At 46.7% G+C, this 18,462-nt stretch overlaps 1 protein-coding gene across 20 annotated transcripts in view; it reads right to left on the bottom strand.

Annotated features, from left to right (window-relative positions):
* The window catches only part of MYOCD (myocardin), a 291,222-nt gene that overhangs the window by 25,538 nt on the left and 247,222 nt on the right, over positions 1-18,462 (bottom strand). For 6 of the 20 annotated variants that reach the window (XM_009680327.2, XM_068913809.1, XM_068913815.1 and 3 more), the window contains exons 1-3: positions 17,953-18,320; positions 6,616-6,681; positions 1,452-1,507 (exon numbers count right to left, since the gene is read on the bottom strand). In XM_009680327.2, the coding sequence (XP_009678622.2) occupies positions 1,452-1,507; positions 6,616-6,681; positions 17,953-18,007 (177 nt within the window). In that variant the 5' untranslated portion in view covers positions 18,008-18,320. Of the gene's footprint in view, positions 1-1,451; positions 1,508-2,931; positions 2,977-6,615; positions 6,682-17,277; positions 17,364-17,952; positions 18,372-18,462 lie in introns of those variants that run through there. The other 14 variants (XM_009680326.2, XM_068913808.1, XM_009680324.2 and 11 more) reach the window with 9 other exon arrangements.

Raw genomic sequence — 18,462 nt, 5'->3', positions numbered from 1 at the left:
AGGAATATATTTTTGTTAAGCACTGTGCTCATTAGTGTGTTTGTCTAGCATGCTCTGAAAATTCAGGCATTTTCAGATACTCTAGACCATCCTTCCCTTTTCCCCAGGCAACCAGCCAGTGAAAGCCTTTGAAGGAAAGACCAAGAGACACAAATGTATACTTAAACTGTAAAATATATGACACTTCAAGGATGCTCTGGACTGCTTGAAATTTTCTAAGCATGCTAATTTTTCAGACTTGTATTGTGTTTCTTAGGCTAGCCATTTATTACTGCAGGAGACTCAGGGCAAGTGATTTGGAGTGTGTTTAAGTTCAGAAGAGCACTTCTCCATATTTCACAGTCATTCCTTCTTGTAAAAAACCTTTTCTCTGTGTCTGCAAGCACGTCCTGCAGATTAATGGAACAAAATCTTGTGTTCAAATAGAACCTGTGTGACTGTTCCCTTTGCCATGCTGCGTGTGGACGTACCTCCAGCATGGTCAGGGCTGGATGGGGGGGTGCTAGAAAGGGCTTGGAAAACCAGCAGGATTTTCCCTAAAGTAATCACATCACAAGCAATTTCAATGTGTTCTGGATATGACTGCTTATCTTATCTCTGCCTTCAGCAATATTTAGGGAAGCCTGAGCACAGTTAGATAATGGGGCCAGTGGGAGCCTGGCCCACTTAGCCCCTGAGACACTCTCTGTCATAATGGCCGAGTTGTGTTACAGAGCTAAAAGCAGGGTCTAAGTAGATGACAAATATGAGTTCCCTGGGGACTTGCCTCAGGTGACAAAGAGCATCCACATTCCTCCTAGACGCTTGCTAAATACTTAGGCTCCCATGCTATTTGCTGCTGGTCCTCTAACCTCACAGACTTGAGCGGGAGCAGAGAGCAGCCAGGACAGGGAGGAACAGGCTGTTGGCCTAGCCTGGAGAGCAAAACAGTGGTGTCAGCTAGCTGTGCATTTACTGGAAGACTTGTCAATGCCACGTTGCTATGCCCTGCCTGCAGGCTCTTGTAAAATCTGGGGGATGATGCCCAAGGTACTTTTGCAACCTCCTCTACCCTGTGGGCTTTTGTGGCTTCTCTGCCTTGTCACCAAGCCCCGAAGTTCATGTTGGTGGCACTTCTGTCCTTCTCTGCAGCCCTTCCAGAAGGAAAGCTCATCCCTCTCAGCCATACCAGGTGCAGGTACACTCCCCACCCCATAGCTGGGGGAGCAGATGGCCGCTCTGTCCCTTTAAATGTCTGCTGCTTGGAGAAGGGTGCACCTGGGCAGCTATAAACCCTCATTTGTCTCCACCATGTCTGGAAGCAAGTGAGAGGCCCTGACTCTCATCCTTGGCCACAGGGCCTCGATGGAGGATGCCAGATGAGGACACAATGCTGGGAGGTGCTTTCGAACACCACAACTTGTGCAAAGAGAGCCTGCATCTTCCCTTATCAGAACGGTTGCAGGATTTACCTTGGCTCGCTCCAGACTTTTTCGTTGATCATGGAATGCAGATGGGCTTTTCAGTGCTGCAACAGGAAAGAAAGAGGAGCAGTCAGCACAAAAGCAGAAGCAAGCAGCCACCAGGATATTCAGCAACAGCATTTTAATGAGTGCCATAAAAATAGCAACACAAACTAGCCGCTCTCTTTATTGCATTTACTAAAAATAACTCAGGAAAGCTCTGGGAAATCCCACACTCTCAGTCAGACTATGGTAAGAGAGCAGCGGGGATGGACAGCACAGGGAGCGCAGAAGGCACATGGGCAGGGAGATGGTGCAGGCTTTGAAATGTAGTGCTCAGTGGAACATGTCAGAGAACAGATGCAACTCTTGCCTGGAGTGCTTTCTGCAGGCTGTGGTGGTGGGAGGCATCACAGCCCCAGAAGACAAAGGTCTGGGAGAAACAACAAGCTGAGAGGGGACCTCACCTGCAAGGAAAACCCAAAGACCTGTCTTGCCTCTTGGGGCCATGCGGGAACAGCCTCTAGCAAGGGTATTTCAAAGTAGGACTCTGGAGGTGTAGTCTTTTGCCCCTCTCCCATCACTGTCTACCTCTCTGCCTCCTTCAGGTTTTCTCTCACTGGACACTCATCCAGTCCCTCCCCAGCAGCTTCTGTGTGATGTGGTGTCTCCCTGGGCAGCTGTCCAGAGATGTACTGGGCAGCAGGCCACACTCTCAGCATCTCCTGACAGCCACAGGGGCTCCTGAGGGAAGGCCAGTGATCCCTGGCTCTTGGACCAGTGAGCACCAGTCCCACGGAGCAATCTGTGCTGGAATCTCTGAAATGTTGCACATTTCCTTGTTTATGCTGATTCTGTAGAAATTGGAGCAAAATTTGCTTGGTGAATATTTCTCAGTTCCTGCAGAAATCCTTTTCTAGCTATGTAAGCAAGCAGAATTAACCATTCCCCTCGGGACTGGGGGAAGCGGAAAGTGTCCTGACCCACAAAAATGGTTTACTACAACTCTTTGGTAGTGTTTAATTTTCTTTCCATCTTGTGAATGGGATCCAATGAGGACAGAAATTCTTTTCACAGAGGACATGAAATCCTGCATCAGTCTAGAAGAGTAAGAAGAGAAGAGAGGGGACAGCCTGGAGATTTTTGGGAGCCGTCTAATTGACTTCTGGTAGGCAACACCCATAACCTCCAGTGAATCATGGTAAAATACACATGGCGCATTCCTGCGTCTAACATTTGAAGAGCGGACTTGCAGACAAGCTAGTGTTATTATGCCATGCTCCGGTGAGCAGCCATGAGGACTTGTGACATCTAGTTTAATCAGAAGCAAAATAAAATGGTGCACAAGAGAAAATGAAGTAAGCAAGAGAGATTACTTTTACAGTCCCATTCACTGTGAAGTCCTAACATTAAGAGTTTGCTGTGGGCATTCACCAAGTCAAACATCATGCTATTCATGAGGAAAGTGTTGCAGAATTTAATCATTTACCAAGATTTTTGGAGGAAATAAATGGATGCTGCAGCTTGTATTAGTCTGCAAAACAAATAAAGGCATGACTAGCACCAGTTTTTGAGACAATTTGCCAGGGGATGGCACATGTCAGCTTGAAATGGCTGAGGGTCTGGAGGCAACAGAATGGAGCTGCTGTGCTTGATGTGAATAATCTCAGGACTATACTTTTTTTGCCTCTCAGAGGATGAGATGGTGGCTGCGTACAGCAAGAGTGTCTCCACGTCAAGCACAGCTATTTCTGCAGCCCATCACAATAAGGGGACTCTTGCCTTGAGAAATCCTTGATCCTGCAAGCTGGCTTTCTCCCCCCCCCCCCCCCCCCCTGTTTTTGTAGGTGAGCAGGATCTGGCTGGGGTCCAGAGCTGGCCCCTACACAGAGCTATGGGAGGCTTCTTGCCCACTTGGCCCTGCAACCTGCCTTCCTGCAAGTGACCCCACAGGGATACTCCTAATTTAAAATGTGTTTGCCAAGTCTGTACCAGTTTCACTATGACATTAAAACTGTGCATGTTCAATAACGTAGTGTTGCATGAGCCAGATACTTCCTACTCACTAAGCCTGAAGAAGGGAGCAGGTTCTGCTCTCATCTGCGCTCTCGTGGATCAGGAATGTGGCCATGTGTCAGTGAACCTGGGTCTCCCCTTCCATTCAAAAGCTCCTGCATACGTAAGAGTCACTGGGCTGAAGGGACCCAAAGGCTGCCCTTGCTTAGCAGTCTGCACCTGTCTCTATTTGTGGAATCTTTTTCAGTAGTATTATTATTCAGTAGCTTTGCCAGCTAGTTGCCCAATTTACTACCTGAAAACATCTGACGATAAGAGTCCAGCTTTGAGCCTGAAGGCTTGTGCAATGCTACTATCCTTTGCTCCTCAGAGTCCTCCTTTAGGCAGTTTCCTGCCTTCTCCAATGACAGGGCCATCTGAAGCTCTCCAAATCTCTTACACAATATCCAAGGGAATGTATACAGAGCTAAGGTATGTAATGGCATTGTCTCTTTCCCTGTCACACCAAACAGACTCGGTTTTGCTTACATAAGGGCAGTCATCTCACTGGGCTATGCCCAGGTACCACCGATACTTCTCTGGGTTATTCTCTTGGACATCAAATGCAATCAGCTTCCTAGGAATTACTCCAGTTTTTCATGCCTACTGTGCTACAGCCGCAGTGCTTAACGGCTCAGCAGGCTCTGTGTTTATTCATCAGTCCCAGTTTCTACAAGAGTTTCTACAAGCCTTCAAAACTTTTATCCAATGCTATTCTATTATTCTGATCCTCCATCTCCCTTTCTGCTCTCTGTATAAAATGAATCAGTTAGTTACAAAAAGAAAGTTTATATGTCCTGGGTTTGTATCAGCTGAAAACAATACTCATGCAAAATCTGATGTGCATCATGGGATCAAGTGCAAACTTCAAGTCTGGTGCCGCACCTAGCTCTCAATCTGGCAATGCCCCTCTCTTCTCTTTCCAGAATGGCTGTTCTCAAAGCACTGCAACCACTGTGGGTTACAACCCTCAGGATTCATATCTTACCGTGCACCTCCTAGGGCCCACCTCACCTGCTGGTGCTCAGATCCAACAGGCCATGGGAAGAGGTGATTAAACAAAGCCTTGTTTTTCACAAAGAATGCCTGCACATGCCCAAACCATGAGGAAGTTGGATGGGACTCCCGTGTATTAAGTGCTAACATTTGACCCTTCCTCTTGAGGTGAGAGAGCAGTTACATTCTGCACATTTGTTTTTATAATGGCAAAAGTGCCTTTTCTTTTATTACTTTCCATGATTGAACTGCTTGTGCTTAAGCTTCCCAAAATGGCCCCCTTGGACAGAAACCAGACTGCAAAATGTCATCATAGAAGTTGGGAGTGTAATGAAACTATAAGTAACAGGAAAAGACCCTTCAGCTGTCATCAAATAAATTGGGTCTAATATGTGGTTTGCGATGTGAGCAATTTTAAAGTGTTAGACATCACTTGCAAAAGCACAGTCCCATACATTCAGCCCAGCAGGGCAACACTGGCTATGCAAAGCTTTCCACTGGCCCTACCACTCTGTATGCATACAATGGGGTATCTTGCATGCCAGCTGTGCCCACTTTTATTGAGTAAGCTTATCAGTTCAGGAGACATTAAACATACTTCTGCCCGCTGACTGTATTGCCAGTGTTTGCCATGCTATCACAAATGTCACAATACTTTACTCAAACCTCTAGCTCCTGGAGTCCTGTGATTAAATTGCTTGCCTTTTTGTGGCAGGCAACATAAAATCTGAGTGCTTAAAGAAATGAAAAGAAAATAAAGGAAAGAACCAGCACTGATCAGTTTTAAAACCTTGTGATCATGTTGACAGTCATGATTTTTGTCACCTCACTCAAGATTTCTTAATGCTTGATGCTGCCAATACTGTACAAAGAAGGCTTCTGTTGCTGGCTACCATGATCCAACCCTTTAGAAAGGCAGCTACATAAGAAAGGGGTGGCAAAGGGACATGCAAGGTGTAGCATGCAGCGCCTGAGCCATGCTGTTAGTGAGTTGCTGTGCTGCTAGTTAAACAAAAGATGCATCACAGTCCTTGAGATTAGCTAGTAGCCATAAGAGATGAAAGTAGCACAGCCTTTGGAAAACTGTGATCTTAGCAGTGACCCCAAAGGAACCCATGATGATACAGAAAGGTACCAGGATAATCCGCTACCTGGGTCCTAGCTAACCACAGACTCATGCACGTGGAGGATGAACTATGTCAGGAAGGGGTTATCTACTGAGCAAGGCTGAGACCCCAATGTCTCTTCTCCAGTGGTGGTACTGGTTTAATGATGATGTGCAATGCAGGTTCAGAAGGAGATCATTTTCATTTGCTTACTTTTTGGGCTCTAGCACCATACCAGTGGGTTCAGCTTTCTGATGCTTAATGGTTACATAACAATGCTGGGCTGGAGCTTGTCCTTCTGACTTGGATGCAAGGTTGATGAATAGGGTCAGAGAAGTGAAAGCACAGACATCTCCAGGCATTCGGCAGTCTCTGGCAGGCCAGCTTAGATGGGGCTGCACTAGCCTCAAGCATACACTTCCAGTTCTGCCCCTGTGGGATCCTGGCTAGGCACAGGCACGGCTCTGGTCGTCAGTCTCACTGATCTGGGGGCGGCCCCTCAGCTATGGGTCCAAAGCAGTTAATCCACTGCTTCCTTCTTCTAACAGCCTTCTAGCATGGGCTCCCTCTACTTCTTCCTCTTTTTGTGGGCCTAATCCTGCCACATCCTGGAAACCCTTCAACTGGCTTTTATGTGAGAAGCTTGCCTGCATGAAGTGCTTTCTGAGTATCCTGCTTAGAGTTGGATATGCCTGTCCTGTTACAGTGACCTCAGGGACAGAGATTTGTGCAGCTGGATTTTCAGATGGTGTAGTTCAGCAGCTCTCCTGACTTCAGTTTAAGCAGCAGCATTTTAACTTGTGTGGCAGATGCTGGGCTCCGTTTTACAGCACCAGGAATCACAGTATGGCTGCAGGGCGGGAAGCAAAGTCTACCCCGGTAACAATCTGCTCAGAGCTGAGGGAAAGTCTGAGCAGGCAGATAGTGCCAAACACAGTGCCCTAACAGTGCCCAAGATGAATGCAGCCCCTCTGAGCCAGGACTGGTTGAAAAAAAAAGCAGAAAAAGATACTCACGTGGCATAATTCCCTGGTCTGCCAGCTGTTCACGGGTCCTTCTCTGCTGAAGCCGTAGCTGTAAAACTGTGAGAGAAAGAGTGTCAGGAAGAGATGCAGTCTTGATTCGAGACACTAGCACATCCATTAGCGATGAATTACTGGGGACTTTGTGTATGGCGCAGAGACCTGCTACAGCTCCATGTTGCTGCTGGACCAGCCTTGGTGAAGCAGAGTACTCTAAGCCAAGGAGGACTGCTAGGGGGAAGTTTGTTAGTCTACACCAGCCCAGACCTCAACTCTTGCATACAGACAAGCAAGGCAGGGCTGGTTCTTGTGCAGGTGGTACACTAGTGGCTGGGTCAGACTCGGATCCCTTCCTGGTGCCTGTAATAGCTGCCTTAGGTGAACAATGATTCCCCTCAAAAATTTACTCAGTCTGTGTGTGGGCAGAGGGCACTGACATGGGAATGAGGCTAGGTTTGAGCTTCTGTCACTGCCTCCTGCATTGTCACACCAGGCAATACAGGTCAACTCTCCTGAAAGGTGCACAGCAATAGAAGAAGAGACAATGGTCGCGAGTTGCAGCAAGAGAAATTCTGACTGGATGTAAGGGAAAAAAAAAATCACCATGAGAGTGATGCTGGCTTAGAAGAGGAGCCAGGAAAGGCTGAGGGATATCCATCCATGAGCTAATCTAGCTTTGAAGCTGGGTCTGCTTTGAATGAGAGGTTGGAGTAAAGAGTGCCAAAGGCCCCGTTCTGACCTAAATTTGTACACAATTCTGTACTTGAGTATGTGTACATGTAACTGTGTGCATGGGCTTCAAAGTGGAAGGCAGATGAGCTCCCATATTCCAGAAGTCTTTACGCCTCTGCCTAAAGTAGAAATTTCTGAGATCCTTCTTAGAAGTGGTAGGTGCCATCGTTGTCCTTGGTGACCCAGGACTGCCATGAATGCAAAAGAAATGTTCAATGTGTGCTTAAGAATAGAAAGGATGAAGCTGAAAATAGAGCAAAAACTGTCTGCCACTGATATTGCACTAAAGCTACCAGCTATAGGTACATCATGTGACCCTGTAAGCCAACATGAGATTATGGCTTCCAAGGGGTTGGGTTTTTAGGCCTGTAGAGACTGCATATTTTTGAGCACTAGAAGAAGCCACTTCTCCATGGGTTTTGGGCAGCTAAGGTGCGATGACTGCCCTTTTACCGAGCCCTTGCTACTAGGAGCTTTTATGCAAGTGCCTGTGCCATGCCACTGGCTCTGCTGTGCTAGGGCCAATGCTTGTACCCTTCTCTTGAGGCATAAGGTACTGTGGGATGCTGCATGGAGGAACCCAGAGTGGGATGAAGAAGTTCTGAAAGCCTGAGGCCATCTTCTGATATCTCTGAAAGTGGGAGGTCTGAGACATTACCTAGCTGAGCGCATTCATCCCCCTGCACCAGCACTGTGGGGTAAGTAGAGCTTCCTAGATCCCTTACGCTCTTGAGGGCATGGAAATGAACACATTTCCAGTGCGGCAAGGCTCTGCTTTGGCAGCAAACATGCTTACTGTATTAGAGAGATGTAGATAATGTGGTAAGGAGAGATTAGTGCCATCCCTTTGTGAACCAACTGCTCCAAGGATCTAGCAATCTTCAGTATAACTTCCTTTTGGAAACAAAGCTCTGACAGATAGGAAAGGACCATTGATCAGAGTTACCAAATAGCTTATTGGCATAGCCTCCACTACAGAACATCTACTAGGCAACCAACAAAGAAGGGACTCACTGAAGCACCTCTCATTACCTACATCATTGAAAGACAGCCCACCGTAACCTGCAGCTTGCCTTGTGCAATGATACAGCCATGTGTAGCCCAGGACTGCAAAAGCTAGATCTTTGCAGTGCTCTGATAACACTGCCTATACTTTGAGGTCGTAGCATATTCTGCATATTCTACCCCTTTTCTTTGCATATTCATCTTCTTTTTGTGTGTGCATGTATGTCAATCTCTTCTCCCACAAACTAAAATATAAAAATCACTTCCATGTTTTTTCTGCTGGAAACTGAGTAGACCTTGCAACAGGAGCACATATCTTTCAGTGGTCACGTTATAACTGCACACACATCTCCTGCCTACCAACACAGCCCTGGAGAGAGACCCTGGCTGCTTTGAATGAGCTGGTATTGTAGGGGGAAGACAATGAAGGGCAGCTCTTTTGTCATGAGTAACTTGCAGTAACTCATCTCTGCCAACAGCTACCATGCTTCACATTCAAAGCAAATATTTAGTGAAAGCTTCACATGGAACAATGATCTGCCAAATTCTAGCCCTTCTTAGCACAGCTAAAATAGATTCTTACTGCAAGGGAAAATGCAGCCTCTAGTACCTGGTGAATTCTGCATGCATGCTGTTCCCCCGATATGCCAGAGCGAAGCTGATGGCTAGAAGTCATTTGCAGACCTTGCCTCCAGGGAAGTCTGTACTCATCCGTTGCCCTATGGCACCATCCCCAGTCAGTGCTGGTTTTGCCTACAGACAGAGATTTAGACTCCTGTGCTGTAGGTGTCTACATCAGATCCAATTATCTGCATTCCTTTCCCAAGAATCTTCCCCCGTTCTGGGACTTCAAATCCAAACTAGAAAACCCATGCTTTAGCAATGCCTGGTTTTCCTCCTTCACTATAGACGGAGTTTACAAAAATCAGCTCATTTTAGAAGTCTTATGCAGGGTGAGGTAGACCCCAGGTTCTCTCTGTAGGTTCTTCTCAGTCATCAGTCACAGCATCTGAATAACCATGTATGGCTTTGCACTTCCTCCGAGGAGGAGATTTATCTTCATTGAACAGGTGGGCAAAAGGAACTGGAGATTCTCCAAAAATGTAAGAAGCCCTGTAGTTCATCCAAGAATGGTATCAACTCTCCTAGGTCCTGGTCCAGTGTCCCAGGCATTACGGTATCTACTGTAAACTGAGGCAGTTTGCACACAACATTCCATCATCAAACAAGAGACAGAGGTAGCAAAGTCTTCTAGTGTCACATAGAACACCATACAAAGGAGATGTTACCAATTCCCTTGAAGCACAGCTTGGAAGGAGATCCAGAATGCCAGTGTGATGGCTGTAAGATTCAGCTATTGGCTTGATGTGAAGAGTGTTGAAAAACATGTAGATTCCTCTGCCAGATCTCTCTTCTTGCCTAGAGCCAGGAGCAGCACTCAGGAACCCAGATGTCACATCTCACTGCTTTCTAGCAAATCGTGCACAATCCAGAGGGGCCTATCCTCTTGCAGCTGGCCTGTGCTTCATCTCCTGTGCTGAGCACTGCTGATAAATCCATTGCAGAAGAGGCACCTTCCAGATTTTATTCAGTGATAATTTTATGTCGTGAGAAAATGCCTCCAAATTGTTTTTTATGTTCACAGGCATAAAGCCTGTGACCCAGCAGTGAGAAAATATTTTTGCAGGTGGGGGCCAGGCTCTTCTATGGGTGAATGGCTGTGGCCTGGCTGTTCTGTCCAGGCCATGCAACTTCCCCAGACACATGTTTATCTTCAGCAGTGCTGACCTTATAGACTTAACCTTCCTGGCCCATTCTGGAGCCACAGGAGGTTTTTCCAGAGCAAGGAAGAAAAGTCCATCTAGCCTTATCTGTTCAGGGCAACCTGATGGAAAGTGCCAGGACAGACACACACAAATGCTGGCCATTTCTAGCAGCAACCCAAACTTGATGGGAGCAGTGATTTCAGTCACTTCAGCCAAACCTACACCAAATCATGCAGCAGGATATGCCTCTCAGTTCACAAATGTCAACTCTATGAACTCCCAAATCCTGTTGTAAACCATCTGAAGAAGCATAGCCACGGACAGTGTCAGAGAAGCTAACAACAGTGATCATCCCTGCAGGAAGTAAAGCAGTCACTACTATCAACAGCCTTCAAGCCAGTTCTGCAGCTCATAGCTTGGCAGACACCACTCAAGGCTTGCATTTTTCCCTCACAACCAGCAATCCTTAAAAACAGGTCTTGAAGAGCCCCTGGCACCATCCAAACAACTACCATTTAGCTGTTTAGTGAAGAGTAATTGAAATCTGTTCAAGCTATCTCTGACCCCAGCTGCATTCCTGTCCTCTCTCTCATGCTACATATCTGGAGGCCAGAGCTCTGAGTGCTGTCTGTGAATCACTTCAAGGATGGTGTCATCCTCATGTAAAGGAATGATTTTTTTTTTTTTCCTGGAAACTCCTTTACTACTACTTACTACTCAAACTTCAGAGTAACATTTATGTTAGAGTGCTGATGGAGTGCTGATGGTGAGACAATCTTGGTCCCACAGCCCACAGCATCCCTGCTACTGTCTGCACCAGCTTGGCTGCTCAGAATCACAGAATGGTTGAGGTTGGAAGGGACCTCTGGAGATCATCTAGTCCAAGCCCCCTGCCAGAAACACCCCAACTCAAAGGAGCAGTCATGCAAGTGGGTGACCTTTTGGTACAGAGCTGTGCTGGCTCTGCTGCTCACAGCTGAGAGACAGCTACGCTCTCAAAGACTCTACTCAGTCCTATACCCCTCTTCCCCCTGAGAAATCCCTTCCTAGATGATGTGAGGCATGTCAGAGTTGTTCCAGTTGACTCTGCTCAGGATCTTTTTCTATTAGAAGTATCCCTCTCTTCTATGCTAGCCCCAAACCCCATTTAGTGACTGAGCTTCTGGAAGCAAACTCTGCAGAGGGACTGTCTGCTATACAGAGAAGTCCTCCTGGCTTCAGTCATAGCTAGCTTTGGTGGCCCATGCTCTGAGAACTGCAGTCATGAGTCATCCTTCTCCCTAGGATTTGACCTCAGAGTGGTAGGAAGCTAAAAGGACAGCTTGGGCCTTGCCTAGCTTTTTGAGGCACTGGAAAAGACATGTTCAAGTTATTCCCCTAGCCCAGCACCAGGGAGACCTGTACTTCTACTTCAGTCTGAAGTGGCAGCTAATCTCTGTGGCCTGAGTCAGCAGACGCTTGAGCCTTGCTGCTCTTAGCTGACTGAGTCCTGCGTATGCCTTAGTGAGGGATTCATCTGACTGCATAGCTGTTGGAGTTAACATCTCTTTCTGAGCTAGCCCCTCCCCATATTATAAGGAGAAGTAGGTGCTTTTAGGGTGCTGTTCATCTGACCTATTTTAGATGTCTGCTTTAGAGGGAGATGAATTGTGCCCATGACTCACTCAGAGATGGGCACTTTGAATCCTATGCTCAGCAGCCGATCGAGATTGGGACCGTTATAGCCTGCATCAGAGCATCCTCTGCTCTGGGACAGTACCAAAGCGCCCTCTGCTCTCATAGCACCCGCCTCATCTCTGGGATCTGACTTTAACAACACAGGAGATGTTACAGCAGTGTGGCACATTGCCCAGAGAGGTGGGGGAAGGTCTCAGGACTCAGGCAGACAAAGTCCAGCTGACCTGATCTGGTGTTGGCAAGGGTCCTTCTCTAAGAAGGACACTGGATCAGAGCCCTCCAGAAGTCTCTTCCCACCAATACGTCTGTAACAGCCAAACCAGGTTCCCTTGAAACTTTGAGGCTGTGCGAGGCTTCCTCAGCACTCAGCGTAGCCTCACAGCTAAAAGGAGCTGCCCAGGTAGAGCAGCAGGTCCATTGTTTCTTCTTGACTTCTTTCCCAGCCTCAGTCCCTACCTCTCACAAACTGTCTTCTCTACCTTCCAGATGAGGATGGAACACCATTGCTCTGGTTTGGAACTGCACGCACAACCAATGCAATTGCTGTGCACTCATCTTTGTCCGAAATAAGTCACTGCTGGTAGCAGAAGTGTCAGTCAGACACTTGCCTGCTGTTCACTGGTTGTTTGTATGGCTCCCTGCCTCAGTCTAGTGCTTCTCGGCTGAGCGGGGAAGGGGACTAGCAGAAGCATCAAGTTATACCAGTTTGACCCAACTATGTGACCATGATGTGAATCAGTGCTTTGACCAACAGATGAAGCTGGCACTGCCAAGGAAAAAATCAGCATCAGGTCACAGTCCCGTCTACCTACCACCCCAGGATTTTGTTCCTGCCCCTCAGTGGCTCCAGAGCTGGGTTATTAAGACCATAAATGCAACTAAATAGTGAACAGGATGGGAACTGCTCTGCAAGTTCAGCAGAGCCCCTGGGCTGAGGGGGGATGGTAGCAAGTTGGGAATGGGGTGATGAGGAGGAGGGACTCCTGTTTTCAGCAGCAGGATCAGCTTTGTTGCTTGTCGAACAACAGCTGAGCAAACATGAAACACGTGTTTGTCTATGGTCACAGGGTATTTCAGAGCAATGTGGTGACTCGCCCCTGTTCGAACACTACCTGGCCGAAAATGGCAGCATTTTGATTACAGACTCCCTTGAAAGACAGAAATGCCACCTGCTTTGAGACTCTCCTTACAAATGGTGTCTGAGGCTTTCCTAGGTGGGCATACCAGCAGGAGAGAAGCTGCCCAAGGTGGAATGCACTTGGGAGCCCTTGACTGCCCCAAGGTCCAGGCAAGGCAGGAGCAGGGCTGACTCAGCTGCAGGGTGTAGTGATGTTGCTTGTGGCCTTCTCAGGACTGTTTCTCACGGCTGCATCAGGAGCAGGACTTTCAAATGGACAGGGCAGCTCTGATTGCGAGGTGCTCCCTCCTGACCAAGCAACAGGCTGGCATCAAGCTCCCTGACATATAAGCTTGGATGGATGTGGTCACAGGAATCCTCGAGCTAGGTAACCAGCCAGCTAATCTCTTGGGTGACACAACTAGCAGTGTAAAGCACAAGTTCAGCTGAGCAGCTTGGAGCCTGCTTTTCTGGAGCCTAAAGCACCTTGGCCATGCTCTGCCCTGATTCCCTCCACAGTTACAGACCCATCTGCTCTGCCAATAGCCAGGCGTCAGTGACACTTGGCCTGTGTGGAACCCATGTAAGCAGAGATGCGACTCAGCCAGTCACAGCCCTGGTGCAAATGTGGGGCAGCAGCCACGCAGCCTGGACAGTCACAGAAAGCTGTGATCAATCCTCTCCTGGCGAGGTGCTGCCTCGGAGCATTGGCTGAACCACAACAGCTTTACCTCTGCACATGATGCTCAGCGCTTTGGGGGAAGAAGAATTTTACCTTCTCCCAAACAGATGTACTGTGAGTTTGTGCACTACCCAGGAGGCCAAAAATCACAGCTCTGAAAAACTCATCTATGCTGGTGAAAGTGAGGTCTCTAAATGCATGTCTGGGCCTGCAGGCCCCTTGGAGGGTTCATAGGACCACGCTGGCTGGCAAGGAGTCCAGACCTCTGAATGGACACAGATGTCTAAAGATCAATCAGCTGGTAAAATCCTTCTGAAGGTTCAGTCTGTCTTAACCTGCAGCCCCAAAGTCTTCATATTCCTCAGAACATGCTGTCACCGACCTTCTTTGGAGTAATCCCTTCAGCACTGGACTGTGAGTTGGCCAAACATCCTTTTCCTTATGCACAGTGAGATATATATCACTCTATGCTATAATGCTTACCCACTGACAGAGAAACACCTAGGTTCATGATGCTGGAAAAATAAAGCCAAACACAAACTGATGTCCTTCAAGTCGATGTTTTGAAAAAACTTCATGAAAACCAGGAAACAATGTCATCAATTAAGTATAGGCCATGCCTGGAAATGCACACACTGATTGCAAACTGTATAAGTTCATGATCTGAAAGGAAAAAAATGCACACACGTTTTCTTTAGACACCAGGAAAATGAAAAAAAAAGGTTTCAGCAATATGCCTGCATGTCCAGTCTAACGCTTCACGAAGACCTGCTCTCTTTGGCTTTTAATGACTTGCTGACTTTGGTCTAAATCACTCTCCAAAGTACTTTCAAGGGTGGCATCTTTTCACTAGAGGCAGACAGAATAAATTTCTCTCCCAACTCAGCCAGCTTCATTCAGGCCCTATACACAGGCTTGGATCCTTTCCTCCACTGAGCCAGATAAGTCTTCTCTGCAAGTTCACATGCATGTGTGCACCATTAGGCCTGGATATTACCCCATGCCAAACGATGCAGAGCCATATTTAGAGTGTCAAACTTTCACCTCTCACTTCTGAACTATCACTGATGTAGTACAGATTTAGGTCTTGCATCTCTCTCTCCATATTGTCTGGGCAGAAAAGGTCAGAGTTAAGGTTAAGTCTGCATTTGCCAGCTTTGTTTCCGCTGTCTGATGACAACGATTCTCTACTGCTTGAGTGCAATTGGTTTATATTCAAAGCAGATCACTTCACGTAAATGGTCATCTCTGGGAAGAGTTAAATATGTTTCTGGAACAGGCCTTAGGTGTCCTATTTGATTTAGTGCAGTCCCATTGATAGTTGGAGCACATGGGGTAGCATGGCACACTTGAAGAAGCATCATTCCTGCAAAAATTTGTCAGGATGACCTCAGATCAGCATATTTATCTTTGGCAAAACAGACAAAATAAACACACACACAAATCCTCGAGGAAGGGGAGGGGAAACCTGAAGGCCTGCAACATGCTGGAGTGGCTCCTGATACCCAGCACTGGGGTAGCTGCTGTCTCTACACACTGCACAGCTATGGTGGATCCTTCGCTGCAGGCCACTAGAAAGAGAAGAGCGGGAGAAAATACTGTGGGACTCAAGGAAGGATTATTGGGCACTATGTGAAAAAGCCGCTAACTCCACCAAATCAGCCTTACCTGTGCAAACTTTTTCTTTCCCTTGCTACTGATGCTACCTGATGGAAGCAAGGGGCTAGAAAGCTGAACTTTGAACCACTCTAGGAGGGACACTTACATGCCACCATCTTCTAATTGTTACCGTCTTGCCACACTTTCTGGGTGCTGTGCCACAGAGGTTAAAGGGATTCTGGGATGGGGAAACCTCTAACATGTAATGTATTTCTAGCATCCATTAACACCTGAATAGATATTTCCACTGCTAAGTATGTACAGACCATGGAGAGGCAGCAGAAGTTTAGTTAGTAAGATCTGCCTCAGCCCTTAGTAACATTGACCTGGAATCCTTCAAAAGGGATTCAAACTCACCATAAGTCACAGAGTACAGCTAATCCTTCCCGAACCTGGGAGAGCAATCAAAGCCTCACACCTGCCTGCACAGGATCATTTCCAAAGCAACGGTGCATCGTGAAGCACAGTTCTCCAGGACTTTGCATTCCATGGCATGATCCCTACTGGCTTGTCCTATGCATGCTCTGTGCAAGCTGCACAATGCAGCAATGCAGGAAGAGTGAGAGATGCAGGGCAATGAGCCTTTTATCCCTCTGCCAAGTGAATGGAGGAGGACGGTAAATCAGAGCACTGCACTTCCTGGCACCATTGCTGGGGCTTTATAGCTACTGAGGTCTGTACATGTAGAAGGGAAAGGAGAGGAGTATTTGTCCCTTAGAAACTTTTCATATAAGAGATTTGACCACTTCAACCCTTTTATACTAGCTTATCTTCTTTATTCTCCATGTTGCTAAAATCCAGAACAAACTGAAGGCAGCATTATTCATTTATTTGTATGCTACTTTCCTCCACTGCCTCCCAGACGGGAATGACCAGGACTGTGCTGTGGCCGCGTCCCTCATTACCTGCAATGGTTACAGTCATGGGCAGAGCAGGGTACAGCTATGCATTTGGGATTTTGGCAGGCCTGACTTGAACATAATGAATAGGCAGAGAAATCTTGTCAAATGGGAATCCTGTCTTTCACCAGCCAATAGTGAAGGGTTGCAGCTCTGGGAATAAGTCATGAACCAAAGAATGCCCTACAAATTAACTGCCCCAGAAATGCTGAAAGGCACAAGAATTTGTGGACGAAAAGACCCACAAAGTTTACTTTTTGTGAAGAATCATTTGAAAAATATGTTCAGCGATCCCACTGTTGGTTCCATAATAAAGCCAGCTTGCAAATAAACCAGAAATGAGTCTTAAAAAGTGCAGGGACATATAACACAGCCCATCCTCCTCTCTTCAGAGAGGTGGCAGTGTTGCTTTGTAGTTTCTGGAGGAATTGTTACAGACTGAGATTTTCTTCAAATGAACAGCAATGTACGATAATATACCAACAAAATCTAAGGAATGACTTAATCTAATGAAATGTAAGATCAGAGCGATATGGAAACCACACCAAAGCCCTGGACCCAAGTTTTGTATAATTCAGCCAGACTAGGACCACTCGTGTTTGCACACACACTCTTGGGCTTTCAACCAACTGCCAACTTTGTATTTGCTAAGAAAACAAAGTTTAAGTTGACCACCCAGCTATCTAAGAGATCCTGATAACACCACTCATGTCTACCATCAGTATCGTAAATCTCTAATCTCATTATCTGCAGTGCACAAGGAGGCAAAAACACACACGGAGTGGGTGACATGCCAGAATGGGTGCATGTTCCAACGTGACTACCCTGTCAGGTTTTACAGCATCCCATATGACACATGCAGCTGGTTTGTCTGAACATCTGACAGATAATATTCACAAGGAGGACTTCACCTCTGGGAAGATCAGAAAAAGCTCCTCAAGAACACTGCCGTTATTGTTAATATTACAGAATGTTATATTCATTAAAAAAATTAAAAGTAAAAATATCCACTCACAAACACAGCATACTTACTATAAATATAGCCTGGGAATAAAGGCATGAATATCCAGCAGAGGGTCTGATTTAGAAGTGACTGTCCCATAGTTCACCTTCACTCACCTTCACTCACGCTGAATGTCCTCTGAGAAGCCCCTTACTGGTGCTTCCCCTTAACTTACAAGACTGAGACATGTTTTACTTGCAAACCCTCCGAGACTGGCAATCAATTGTGTAGCTCTGGTTTTATTTCTCTGATGATGTCACTTTAAATACTTTTCATGTTCCATTTGTTATTTTTACTTCTAAAAATGACGCATTTCTTCAAATTCATTTTTCTCCAATTAGTCACAACTTAATGGAATAAAGTCAGCTGCCTGTATGTCAAAGTGAATGTCAGGCCTGTCTTCGCTGCGATTATCACACAGAGACCCACAAGAGCACCTGGAATATATGGACGGAATTAGGTATGTTGTTTTTCAAAGATGCCCTTTTGGATTGTTGCCCAAATCCTTTACAATAGGGCCAGGGCAGGAGACCCAGGAACTTCAGTTTTACCAAAATAAACCACAGACATAAACTGAAGACAATGAAAAATCAGAAAAAGAGCAACAGAGAGGAAGGAAGATTCATTTCTTCATTCGCAGAATAGCCTCTATAAGACCAAAGCTGTGACAGCTCTACAACCCTCTGAATATTTTACTCGCATGCTGCTTCCAAACATTTAATGCAAAACAGTCTGTGGCTAAGGCTTGCCGGAGAGAGAAGTTTTAAGAAAAATCTCAAGGTTTCCCCTACCTGATCTGAACTTGCTCCGAATCAGCAAGGAATGCTCAGACCCCAGGAGTGTCATGGTGACTCGGGGACCAGTTCCAGACGCCCCTCACTTAAACCATTAAGTTCCTCCAAAGAGAAAAGCTGACCACGGCCAGTGCTCAGGATTCATCCAACTCTGTGGGAGTCTCTGGGTGCTTTTACGGCTGGCTGGCAAAATGCTGCAAGTGGCTTTGAAAGATTTGGTCCCATCCAGCACTGACCCTCCACAGAAACCAACTGCTCTCCCTGTGCTGTGTTGAACTAATTAACTTTTAGCTAACAGGAGCCTCCTCCCGTGCAGAGTTTACTATCAGCAGCTGGGTGTCCTGGCTGATGTCATAGTCTAGCAGGGAGCAGCAACTATCGGAAAGGGTCTTAGCAAAGACAGAAGTTTGATATCTGATACTAATTACTACCGACCAGTACGCAGCCAATCAGGGCGCTCCCTGTCCCGGCTGACTTTTGGAGCTGCTTGGAAATATCAACAGAGCA

Source organism: Struthio camelus, chromosome 19, assembly GCF_040807025.1.
Source record: "Struthio camelus isolate bStrCam1 chromosome 19, bStrCam1.hap1, whole genome shotgun sequence".
NCBI classification, from domain to species: Eukaryota; Metazoa; Chordata; class Aves; order Struthioniformes; family Struthionidae; genus Struthio; species Struthio camelus.
This window is presented reverse-complemented; position numbering and strand designations above follow the sequence as displayed.